This window comes from Gastrolobium bilobum, unplaced genomic scaffold (assembly GCF_033153095.1).
Source record: "Gastrolobium bilobum isolate Gb01-03AN ecotype WA unplaced genomic scaffold, APGP_CSIRO_Gbil_v1 utg5188, whole genome shotgun sequence".
NCBI lineage: Eukaryota > Viridiplantae > Streptophyta > Magnoliopsida > Fabales > Fabaceae > Gastrolobium > Gastrolobium bilobum.
Genome location: NW_026899969.1, coordinates 478,485 through 491,711, shown reverse-complemented (window position 1 = coordinate 491,711; position 13,227 = coordinate 478,485). Strand labels below are relative to the sequence as shown.

Genomic DNA, 13,227 nt, shown 5'->3' with positions numbered 1-13,227 from the left:
GGTGAGAAAAAAGGTTGTAAAAGAATGTAAAACTTATAGGTTGTAAGAATAACACTCCTATGTAATTAAACTACTTGTCTCACATTTTTTTTTAGTTTGATTACAATAGTATAACTTACTTAAATTTTATATTTTTTTTCCCTTCCTTCAAGACATTTGGACGCTCATCCTAATAGACAAATAATTGGTCTTGGTCATGGCTCATGTTAGTCATTGCATTTTGTTATGATAGATAAGAGGGGGTCAATTAGGAAGGTCATAACTAGGGGTGTAAATAGGCTGAGCTGGGCTGGGCTGGGCTTTGCCTTAAAAATGTTAAACCCGTGTAAAATACTTTAAGCATTATCTTATATGGTAGCCTTGTATAGGCTTAAATTATAAGTTCGATTGGCCTATATTTAAAAAATAAAAGTCTTAACCCAGACCTGTTAGCCTCGTTAAGCTTATTAGGCATTCAATAATTAAAAAATAATATAACTTTATTATTCAAAATTATTAAAATAATAATTTATTTATTTTATTTAAAATAAATAATATAATATAAGCCGATCTATAAGTTTATAAGTCCAACATACCTAAATAAGCTTTTTTTAAGGCCTAAGCTTATTCTATTTTACTATATATAATAGGCCGAGCCGTAGGTCTTTATTAAGCCGGCTGACTCATTTACACCCCTATAACACTACACGTCCTCTCTTATATCTCTTATTGTGACATACTTTGAAAGTGGGAACATAGTAAATGAGTTATGTAGAAAACTCAAATGACAATAGATAGGCATAACATGATATCTTAACCTAAAATTTTAAAATATTAAGTTCATGACCCTTACTCTTATATAAACTTTATTTAATTTATTCTTAATCAATGTAGGAATTCGTCCCTCTTCACATTTGAATACTCTACACAAATCAACAAATTGGTTACCTTTGAAAAATATATATGTGGTTATACTTATAAGAAAAAAAATTAAAAAAAAGAATGAGAGGTTATTTCAATACAAAAAGTTATCAGTAGAATTCAATTCAAAAAGTTAATCAATTGAGATGACCTTAATTGGTATACTTGTTTCTTAGGTTGTGTTTGGTACAAGAGAAATTTTTTTGTGTCCGGAAATTATGATATCCAGTAATATACAAAGAAATCCAATTTATTGGGAATGATATAAAAAAGTTGTTTGGTAGACATAAATATTACTGGGAATATTTAATAATTTTACTGAGTATATGTTTGGTTGTGAGTAAAATATTACTGGTAATATATATTGATGTGTGTTAGGGGGTATTATTGTCTCAAAAATATGTTAATTGCTTTCCCTTCTCTCAGTAATCATGAAACCGCCTAATTTTTGGTAATCCTAACAGTAATTTTTCTTTGTAAAATGCTTTACCGGTAAAGCTTGGATACCCAGGAATTGATTTTTGATACTTCTACCAAACATGGGAATCAATGTTTACCAAAGAAGGTATACCGGTAATCCTTGTGATACCCTTATACCAAACACCTTGTTAGAGATTTAGGGGCCGTTTGGTTCAAGCTTTCTGTGAATTTTCCCAGCCATCCATATTTGGTATTATGACTTGTCTTCGTTTGGCAGAAGAAAACCAAAAATATACCCATAAAACTTGGTTCCCCAGCCATCAACAAACACATGCAAAAAATCAAGATATTCACTGTGCGATTTAACCACTTAGAACATGGTATTTCCATAAAACCTGCTAAATGAAACCAAGTGGATGAAAATTTTGACAAAACTACCCCTCTTACCAATGAGCAAAGTAACCCTCAAACAACTCCAACATCTGTGAGAAATATCAATTTGTGGGTTGCAGACCACATCACTCTTCGGCGACAGAGTTTGCAGAAATCTATATATAGACCTTGATTCCATCATTGAGTGTCATGATAAATATTTTCATGATAATGTGGGTACTGGTGGGTCTGCAGTGCCAAGTGGTGGTAAGGCAGAGTCTAGTAAGAAAGCTGCATTGGCTAGTTCCAGGAGGAGGGGTGCAGGAAACTTGGATTTGAATGTGGAGTTCAGTAATGAGGTCGAGGAGCCTTCCCGCGGGGCACGTGACCGAGAAAGGAACATAACTAGAAATGCTGAGGATAATATTGAAAATTATGTTGGACATGCTTCAATGACGAGCATCACCTAATTTCACATTCTTTGAGATGAAGTTCAATTCATCAATGGTGTCCATGACACTTGATACTTGTCTCCCATTTTCGAGTATAGGGCTTGATCTTTTCATGTTGGAGTAGCTGATCCCCTTCACCTTTTTTGCCTTCAACAGCCCTTGAAACTTTGTTGGTCCTTATTGAGTTGTAGAGGAAGATTGAAGAGGAAAAGTGTGTTCAAGATATGGAGACGTTGCTTCTGCATATGTTGAAGACACGGAATTGTGCTCTGTAACATTAAAAAATTGAATCAAAGGTTATTTTTGTAATTAATACCAATTTTTCCATCAATATTTTACTTTTAACCAAACATAGACTAAGATAATTTACTCTAATTTCTCCAGTAATATTTTGATCAACCAAACAACTTTTTTTAAATTTTCTTACCAAACTCACTTTCTAACTATTTTCCTATCAATTACATTTCTCTAGTATTCAAAAAATTTCTCCTCAACCAAACGCCTCCTTAGATAAAAGTATAAAACTATAAACAACTCTTTTTTGTGTGTTCTTCTCGGAACACTTGACTTCCTGATGCAAATCCTGGCTTTCTATAAGCCTAACTTTCGAGATTTTAAATTTTTGTATTACTTAAAAAGGTATCAGTGTTTGTGTCTTACGATTGCATGCTTGGTTCATGTCTCCAAACAAAAATTGCATGCTAGGTTCGATTATCGGTGGGGAAATAATTGTTATTTTCTTAAAGTTCTTTTAGGAAACTATAAAAAAGGTAATTATTTCTCTAAAATAAAATAATCCAAATATTCGCGTTAGGAAGCAGTATGAAATGAATTATACCAAACGGTTAAGAATGGGAAAAATTATTGATACATGTCAAGTTGGGTCACGAATTTATTTAGGTGTTTGTTTTTTAAGGATAGGTTATTCTATTTATCATTTTTTTTGTTTACCTTTGCCTATAAGTGGCGGAGCCAGGATGGGAGGGGAGGGGGGCGAAAATTAATTTTTTATTTTACATAATATTTTTATTTTTTGTATCTATTGACCTCGTAGGAACTCATTTAGATATATTTATACCAAAATATTAACATTTAACAACATTTGAAACACTGAAAAATGTACTATTGGTCGGGTTCAACAAATATAAAAAGTAGTTTAAAAAGAAATAATTAAAAAAAAAGAGTGTCTTAACTAAAACAATGCTTTTAACTACATTTTAAAAATAAAAAAATAAAAGACGTCAATCAAGTTGTCCCAAAAAAATGAATCTTTTAAATTAGAGCAAACTCATTTACTTTATATGAAACCACTACATAAAGAAAAATACAACCATGCAAATGAAAAGAGAGGAAAAAGGTAGTAAAAAGGTCAAAGTTTTTATTAACCAAAATATAGCATATGAAAATAAAAAAGAAAATGCAGAAAAGGTTACACATAACACATACACATTAGGTGAACTAGAGGTAAATTTCATCTTAGATCTCAAACCAGAACTTTTAAAAGAAGCACATTTAACTGTAACAACAGTACTATGTTTGGCCTTCAACTGTATTAATTTTTTGTTTTCAATTTTTTTGGGGTGGGGGGAGGGGGGCGGCCGCCCACCCTAGCCTCCCCCTGTCTTCGCCCCTGTTGCTTACATCCTCTAACACCGTTAGATCAGAATCTCAAGAGGAGAGAGAAAGATAAATCTTATTTAAGATTCTGATCTAATGATGTTTTAGAGCAGGCAGAAAAAATAATAGGTAGAATAACTTATCTCTTGTTTTGATGCGTCATTTTTATAAAATAACTATTTGTAAAAAAACATTCTATAAAATATAGTAATAATAAAGAGAATGATTAATTTATTGTAAAAGTCATTCTACGCATTATAGTTATGCCAGTGGCGGACTTAGTGCAACTAAGTGCACACACAATTTTTTTTTTAAAAAAAAATATATATTTTACGTTATCAACAAAAATTATAGGATCCAATTTAATCTCTTAAAAAAAAAGTTGACTCGTGATCCCTTTAAATTTTAAAATAAACCTATGTTAGTCTTTTTGAGGGATTAATGTGGGTCTTTTTAAATTTCAGAGATCATGATTTTGATTATCTGGATCTATTTTTGAATTCTGAGGGATCATGAGTAGATTTTTTTTTTCCTAAGAGATTAAATTGAGGCCCGTAATTTTTGTTGATGACCCAAAATGTTGTATTGTAACAGTTTAATTGACTCTTGATTACTTTTTTTATATTAAATTCTTTATTTTTTTTTTGTAAATGTGCAGACATTAATTTTTTTTTAGGTGCGCTATTGAGTTATGCCACGAGTTTTTATAAAAGTCACAGCTTAACACATATCCATGCTTAGCAATACAAGTGATATTAATCGCTCGACATCAACACCTCAAAATAAAATTATTGTTTCCCCTTCCCCTTACATAAGAGATAAGAAACTTTTTTGCTTGAGTTTGTTTCTTTCTCAGCAAAGTAACAAATCTATACACTTTCGATGAATGCTAGTTTAATTGTATGATTAGCTAGCTAGCAATCTTCTTTTTCGTGTCTCCTCGTGCCCATGAAATGAAATATGCATATGCAACCTCCATACCCTACAAATTTTTGGTGTGGACCTTTTTCGCTGCTGCAAATGTATATTCCTACTTTATAAGATGGCTTTTTGAACATTGCACGATCAAGTAGAACAACTGTCTTTCTATCAATTTTTTTTTATTGATGTATAGATATTAGAAACTGTAAATTTTTAGAAACCAATCGATAATTTTCTTCCCTAATTACATACAAAGGAATATTGAGTTTGTGATGGACAAAATATAGCATCTCAATTATTTTATTAGAGGATTTATCGGAAGGTTAATGTCATTTGCTATTCGAACTTTATTTCTTTTTTAGAGAATAATATAAATTATTATAAAGGACATCATTCAAGAGTAACATCTTAAAATTTTGGGTTGAAATAGTTATATAATATCAAAATTTCGATATCACGAGTTCGATCCTCACCACTTTCATTTTCTAGTAGAATTAAAATAAGCACAAAATAAACCAAAAATTGGGTCGATGTACAATATTCACCCTTCAAGCTAAAAGAACTCTTACATTAGAGCGTGTGTTAGAGAATAATATAAATCATATAAAGATCATCACCTAACACTTTAAAGTTTTGAGTTAAAATAATTCTTTACACTTTTAAACATAATTCCAGTGTGAGGTCAAGAAGATTAAAACTAAATAGAAAACATTTAGCCATGTGCATATGTTGGAGTAACTATTTCACAAATTATAATGTAAATGAAAAAACCAATTGCAACCTGTAGATATATATCAGTAGCTGTTGATCTGACAACTGATCGAGTATTATTTACTAACCTAGCTTAATAAATCTTTATAAAATTTCTCATATTTGTCTGTATGCGCCCGCATTGAAGTTCCCTGAATTGTTTTTATAATTCAGTACGCGGATGAGGTGCTAATCACCACACCCACCCGGGGCTACATGTCCAAAACAAAAAAGTTAATCATCTCAATTAGTGTGATGGACGTTATGATCTATGGTGTTATGAGACTTTGCATGATTTGCATAGATGTTGTATCAGCAAGGAAAGTGAAGAAGGGCAAACAAAATTATGGATGTCGTGGGATATGGAAGTCCACAATTGATTAGTGGAGTTGATCTTCATGCAATTATGGATTTCTTATTGTCCCATTCTTCTCATCAGGCTTGATAATGCGAAATTTCTTGTGGCACATAACTTTAAAGTAGGGTCGAGACATTATCTTCTCATAATTATCATCACACAGTACCAAAAAAGCAAAAACTCCTTAATTTGATGATTATGACGATGATGTCCTTTCCTTTGTCTTTGGCTTTTGGATTTTTGTTGAAATTTCAAGCAGTTGAACAATTAGTGGGCAGTCAATTGACTTGTAAGTTCATTCACTACCAGTCCAACTGATCTTCTATCTCAACTTTCGTTACTTCATATCAACTAAAAATAAAAAAGTTTGTTACTGTAATAAAATTGAAAGGAAGAGAGAGAGGATAAGAGAAAGTAGGAAAATTCCAGAGAGAATGAAAATGTCTTCAGTTTCATTATTGAGAGTTACGGAGGAAACTCCTATTTATAGAAAAGAGTTTGCACAATATCCATGTATGTATAAACAACACTTATGTATAATACGCGTATGAATAATAATCACGTATACAAGTGATTACACTATTGGGAGCTGAAACATCCATAAATTTATTTCACAACAGATACAACGTTTTATTGAATTATTACTTCTTACGTAATTCTATTGTCGTTACTTTCAAGTTTGTGTATCCAAAAAAAAAAAAAAACATTGCCAAGTTTGTTTTTAATATTTTTTTTAAAATCTTATGAATCAACAATTATATAAATGAAAATAATATGATAAAAGAATAAAAGGTGAATACATTGGAGGCATGAATGATGACTTCGAGAACTGAAAAGCAAGCAATAAAAAGGAATTATAATAAGGAAAAACTCTCCATGAGGTTAAAAGATGTAAAGTTGTGTCATTTTAAGTGAGAGAAAGAGATAGATAAAGGAGGAGAGAGAGGACAAAAAAATATAAAGATGTAGGTCTCACCTCTCGGTGATAATGAAAGGATATAAGTTGTCATCTAACAAACCAAATACTTTTTCCTTATAATAATAAAGCATTAATTTAGGACGTTTATTAGTTTGAATATTTATAGGGAAATAGTTTTTTTTATTTTACATGAAATTATTTTTTATATTATACTCACAATTAAAAGGTGAATTTTATTTTAATTTTTTTTTTCTTACTTTTTTATGGATCTCACTCATGTAATGTATTGTAAGCAAGTGTAACATAAAATGAGGAAAAAAATTTATGTAAAATATGACAAAATTAATCCCCATATTTATATGTCTATGACTATAACTGAGGTGCTAGTGTAGTCCAAGTTTTATAATGAGATAAAAAAGGAAGAGGTTTTGTGTAGCAATGCAGAGAGACTCTGAGAAGGAATCTCTGGGCGGAGAGAAAAGGTTTTGTTCTTGGAAATTCTCACGACAAAGGGTGGGGGGAAAAAATGAAGAAAATGAGTCTGCGAAATCTGGAGCGAGGACCGTGTTTCATAGATTCTTCTGTTTGGGCTGGCACTCGGTCACACTCACTGTTGCAAGATAGATAGATAGGTCTGAAATAATACTCATAGACACATAGTGATAGAGGGCTTCGCTTGTCTCTTTCACTCTTTTTTAATACTTTACCAAGTCAGGGTTCCACGTGCTCCTGGGGAGTCTCCCCTGTTCCACCATCCTACGCATCTCTCTCTCTCTGCTCTATTTTCAATGCTTCTTCTTTTATTTCTTTTTTATTTTTCCCACCTTTTCATCTTCACTCAATTACACCCTCTGACTATTTGTTCCCCCCACACTTGTTTGCTTCTTCAACCCCATCTATCCCTCTCTCTGCATCTCTTTGTCTCTTGCTCCCTCACTCTCTTGTGTGTGTGTGTTGGGTGAAAAGCTAAACATAGCTAGCTAGCGAAAGCCTTTCATTCAAGGCGGTAGTGGAGGATAGAGTACAATATATCTATTGCAAAGGAAATCTAGTTACTTTGGCATCAAAATCAAGCATTTGGAAGAAGAAGAAGAAGAAGAAGGAGGATTTGGATGATACACATGGAAGGGATCAAAGGAGGTGGAGGAAAGGTTGGTGTGGGTGAAGATGACATGGGTGATGGAATGCAATGCAGTGACCATCCTTACAGAAACAACCCAGGTGGGATCTGTGCTTTTTGCCTTCAAGAGAAGCTTGGTAAACTTGTTTCCTCTTCTTTCCCTCTCCCTATTCGTGCTTCTTCCTCTTCCTCTTCTTCCCCTTCTTTCAGATCCGACATTGCTACATCTTCCATCACACGCCCCTCTACTTCCATCACTACCACAGCAACCTCAGTTGTTGCTGCTGCTTCTTCTTCTTCTCTTGCCCTCTCTTCGGGTAAAAAGAATGGGAGTGATGATGCTCATTATCATGAATATTATACGAGGAGGACCCGCCTCCCTTTTCTTTTAGCTAAGAAGAAGAAGAAGAAATCCTCTGTGAACTCATCATCTTCTGCTTCAGGTGCAACCTCTGATGTCATTCTCAAGCGCAGCAAATCCACTGCTACACCCAGAAGAGCTCGTTCCTTGGTTGATGCAGATGATGATATGGTCGTTGATGGTTTCAGTCCCAGAAAAAGAAACGGTTTTTGGTCCTTTCTCTACCTTTCTTCATCAAAGTCATCTGCTTCCGGTAAGAAATTGAATTCCAAGAGCTTCAGGGACAGTAATGGTACACCAAGGATGTCAACAATTAACGCATCAGCTACAACTGTTTTGACTACTGCAAAGCCTAAGGACAAGTGCTGTTCCGGTTCTTCTTTGGGAAGAAAGAGTGACATTGTTGTTGAAGAGGAGAACAGTCCCAATAGCCACACCACTGCCTCTGCTTCTTCTTTTGAGCGCAAGGTTTCAAGATCTAGATCTGTTGGATGTGGTAGCAGAAGCTTCTCTGGTGATTTCTTTGAGAGAATCTCTACTGGCTTCGGAGATTGCACTCTCAGGAGGGTCGAGTCTCAACGTGAAGGTAAGCCAAAGGTAGCTGCTAGTGGTGCAGCCATTAACCGTGGCGATCACCACCACCATCACCACTGCATGAAGGAAAGAGTTCGGTGTGGAGGCTTATTTAGTGGGTTTATGATGACTTCGTCTTCATCATCGTCTTCATCTTCCTCTTACTTGGTTTCATCCTCTGCTGATGATGCAATGAATGGGAAATCAACGGCTGTGGCACTCTCTCATAACAGGGTTAGGAGTTGGGGTTGGGCTTTTGCTAGTCCCATGAGAGCCTTTAGCAGCAAACCCTCTTCTAAAGACAATAAGAGGGATATTATTAGAGATGCAAATGATAAGAATGCCACGCCAAACTTATCTGCTATGCCTTCCTTGCTTGCTGTTAGAGGCTGAACACAGAAGCAGCAAAGAAGAAAAGGAAAAGGAATAACCATTTGGGGGCTTTAACTTGGTTTATACACGTTAGTATGTTGTTAATTACTGTCTATTACTGCTTTATTTATCATGTGGGTGGGTCTTGATTTTCCTTCATTAGTAATCTAATACTTTCAAGTTGTTCTTCCAGTTCTTTCATTTTCCATACTTTGTGGATACTTGTGTGTTAATATTAAGGTGGATGGATGGGTTATGTTCATCAGCTGTGGAGTACTCTCCGGAAATACGTTCTGGCACTGTGTAGAGTGTTTGGAGAAAGGGAAATTGGAGAAGAAAATCTCAATACATTCACTGTCATCACGTGGTTTGTTTTAATTGTGACATTGGTTGTATATTTTGTAGCTTCCTTCTTGTAAGTTGTAACTCACACTATCATGTTATGCCAAAGACATGTAATTTTTATTTTTGAAAATCACTATTCACATGCATACACATGTTTGTGTGGTGTAGACACCGTTGCGAATCACTCGTAGCTAGATATTATGCCTTTGTCATTGAACTTATATGTAATTTATTAAGTTGTTAAATGATATTTATATTTTCCCTATTGAATAACTTATGATGATTAATCTTTTGTTGTTTTTAGTTTCCGAACAATTTCTTTTTTGTCATTTGCAAAAGGTTCCTTCACTAGTCAAATACAGCAACATGGTTGGAGCAGAGGTGGTCCCCGTAATTGGCATCAATAACTAGATCTTGTAGTCATATAGAGCGTAGCATTTATTTAAGGTTCTCGTTTGCACCTAATTCGCAGTCCTAGTAATTGTTAATGCCCTTCATCTCTCGAGTGTTCCATATGCACAGCTGTATAGAAAGCCAGTGGTTTCTTGTCATGTGCCTAAGAAAGTGCCTGAAGCTTTAAACTTATGGATTGGCGTAGTGTCAAAGTGCGAATGTATAGTGTCAATGCCTTTTAGAGGTAAAAAAAGTTTTTAAAAATTACAATTTAAATAATAAAATACAGAATTCATGTTATTTTTAAATATGTTATGTAATTAATGTAATAACGCAACTCATATGTGGCAAGCTGTGGTGAGTTGTGTTCAAACTCATACGTAGGGGTGAAAATGGACTGGGCTGGGTCAAGCTTTGGCCTTTTACTGGCCCAAGCCTACGTCAAAAAAAATTCAGCCTATCTGGTCTACTGACCTATTAAAGGCTTTATTTGTAAGTCAAACCCGGCCCATTTTTTAAAATAAGAAAGTCTGACATGGCCTACAGGCCTTGCAGGCTTCCCACTGTAGATACTAAGCAAAAAAAATAATTGTATAGAGCAAAGAAATTTTCATTCATGCATGCACTAGACTTCTCATAAGAAAAAAATGACAAACAAGAAAGAGTCAACATAATACCCCAGCTCTAGAATGTATATCATAGAGGAATAGAGTCAAAGAAATGGAAAAAATAAGAAAAATACAATTACTGGATGCTGAAATAAAGTCTACAAGAGAATATCATTCATCTAAAAATCTTTAAACCACCATCAAGACAAGGGAAAGAAGAGTATTATTGAAATATCTTTATCAGTAACATCATAATCCAACAAGGTACCCATTGCTCCATGGTATTACGTTGCAACATCATGTAAAATTTGGAGACATTAGACAAGTTTTCTTTTCATAAAATAAAATAGCACAAAAAGTAAAAGATATTAGTATTTGGTACTTTGCGTCTTTGCCACATAAAATAAATATTGATATTTTATTTTAATAAATTAAATAGGCCAGCTTACAAGGCGTAGGCCGGGCTAGACAAAATTGGCCTATGACCTATTTATTAAAAAAACTTTTTTATAAGCCTAAGCCTACTCTACTTTTATGAAAGGTCGGGTTTGGGCCGGGTTCAATGTAGGCTGGGCTGGGCCAGCCTGGCCCATTTACACCCCTACTCATACGTAATTAGATCAGTTTAGGCGCAACTTGTTTGGTATAGGAGAAATTTTTTAGTATATGAAAATCATGATTTCCAGTATAATGAGTAATTGAGTTTACTCGGAATGGTATAAAAAAGTTGTTTGGTAGATGCAGTGGCAGACCCAATTAATTTTATTTATGTCTGCACATTTAGGGATGGGGTTCGTGGCAATGCCCTCAAATTTATTTATTTTTTAAATTTTAAATGTATTAAAAAACAAAAAGAATATAAACAAAAAAAGAAAAGAAAAATGGAACTTACCACAAAAACAAAGTATCTTTTGAGTCCTCAACAAAAACTACGGGACCCAATTTAATCACTTAGTAAAAAATTGACTCGTGATCCCTCTGAATTTCAAAATAAACTCATATTTCTTTTTTAGAGACTAATGTAAGTCTTCTTTGAATTTCAGAAGAACCACAATTTCAACTAACCGGATCGATTTTGGAATTCAGAAGGACCAAGAGTCGGCTTTTTGAGAGTCGACTTTTTTTATTCAAGAGATTAAATTAGGCCCTGTAATTTTAATTTTTGCTGAGGACACAAAATATACTCTCTCTTTTTCCCCCAAAAAATTATGTGTGCACTTGCACTAATACATGCCCGCCCTTGCGTAGATGTAAATATTACTGGGAATATTGAATAATTTTATTGAGTATATGTTTGGTTGATAGTAAAATATTACTAGTAATATATGATGAACTTACGAAACTAACTTTTAACTTTTCAAAACACCAAACCTAGGTTTTGATGTAAGCAAGGGTATTTTTGTCTCCCAATTTGCTTTTCAGTTTTCCCTGGTGTTGGATTCCTCAATTACCACATTTTTTGGTAATCTAAAATTTTAGTTTTCTTTGTAAATTTGATTACCGGCAAACGAAGGTACTCGAGAAAGGCATGTTGTTAACTTGTACCAAACATGGCAATTCACGTTTACCAATGTAGCTTTACCAGTCATATTCAAAAATACCTTGTACCAAACGCACCTTAAGGATTTTCGTTTGTCTAATATGAAGGTGCTGTTAGGGGGTATTTGGTTGAGGAGTTTTGTTTTGTTTTTTTCGGAATCGTGATTTCGATGCATATGTTAAAAAAGTAAATTTTCCAGAAATATTATTAAAAAATTATTTGATAGACTAAAATATTTCAAAAATATTGGTTTAAATTTTATGATTTTATATTTGGTGGTTGTCAATAATATTTGAAATATGACTTTATTTTACAAATTAACTTTTGATGAAACCGACTTGTCGATTCAACCTTGGCGAACTGGATGATTGTGACGTTGGGGTTACTGGAGCGAAATAGCATGAAATGGAGAGAAATCCTGTAAAACTGTATTGTGAAAAGGAAAAGAGGAAAAGAGGAATTATCCTGTAAAATAGCATTGTGAAAAGGAAAAGAGGAATTCACTATTTCTCCATTGATTTTTGTCACAAAACGTCATGTTTTGGGTTCAATAGAGATAATTTATCTCCATTGACTAAAGAAATCTTTTACTCATATTTTAATCATGAAAATATTAAAACAATAATTATTTATGTTTTATTAAATTATATAAAATTTTCTTGGTAATTAAGAATTCAAGAATATCACCCATTTATTTAGTGATATTATTCCGTGGGATTTTTATTTATAATTTTAAGGCGCAACTCAAGGGGACTTGATATGGGTCAGTTGCATTAATTTAGGTGTAACCTTTTTTATTGGTTGCATAAAATATTTAAAAATAATAATTTTATAATTTTTTATTTAAATTGCAATTTTTAAATTTTTGACAGCTTTTTAGAATTTAATGCTGTATTTGTTTTGATGATGAATAACGCAAAATCCTGTTTGAGAGAGATATTTTTTATTTTATTTTTTTGTAATAGAGAGAGATATTTTGGCTTGAACGGAATGTGTTGGCAATACTTAAGTAATTCCTGTTTACAAATTTTAATTTTAAAAGTAAATTTTCAGTAAAATATAATACAGATTTAATTTTAATTTTAGTTTAATTGGGACCAATCCTACCTAAATAGATTTGGATATCAGATTTTATTTTCTCTACCCGATGAAACATATTAATATAATTACCTCAATTTAAAAAGGAGATTAATGTAAAACGAAAAT

At 33.2% G+C, this 13,227-nt stretch overlaps 1 protein-coding gene across 1 annotated transcript; it reads left to right on the top strand.

Annotated features, from left to right (window-relative positions):
• Window positions 1-7,727: 7,727 nt before the first annotated feature.
• On the top strand, window positions 7,728-9,736 carry LOC133294551 (uncharacterized). The gene has a single exon (XM_061493240.1). It carries the CDS (start codon window positions 7,822-7,824, stop codon window positions 9,154-9,156), a length of 1,335 nt encoding a protein of 444 aa, XP_061349224.1. The 5' UTR covers window positions 7,728-7,821; the 3' UTR covers window positions 9,157-9,736.
• Window positions 9,737-13,227: the final 3,491 nt, after the last annotated feature.

Coding starts and splice junctions, on each gene's coding strand:
- LOC133294551 (XM_061493240.1), top strand. CDS start 7,822: ATGATACACATGGAAGGGATCAAAGGAGGTGGAGGAAAGGTTGGTGTG.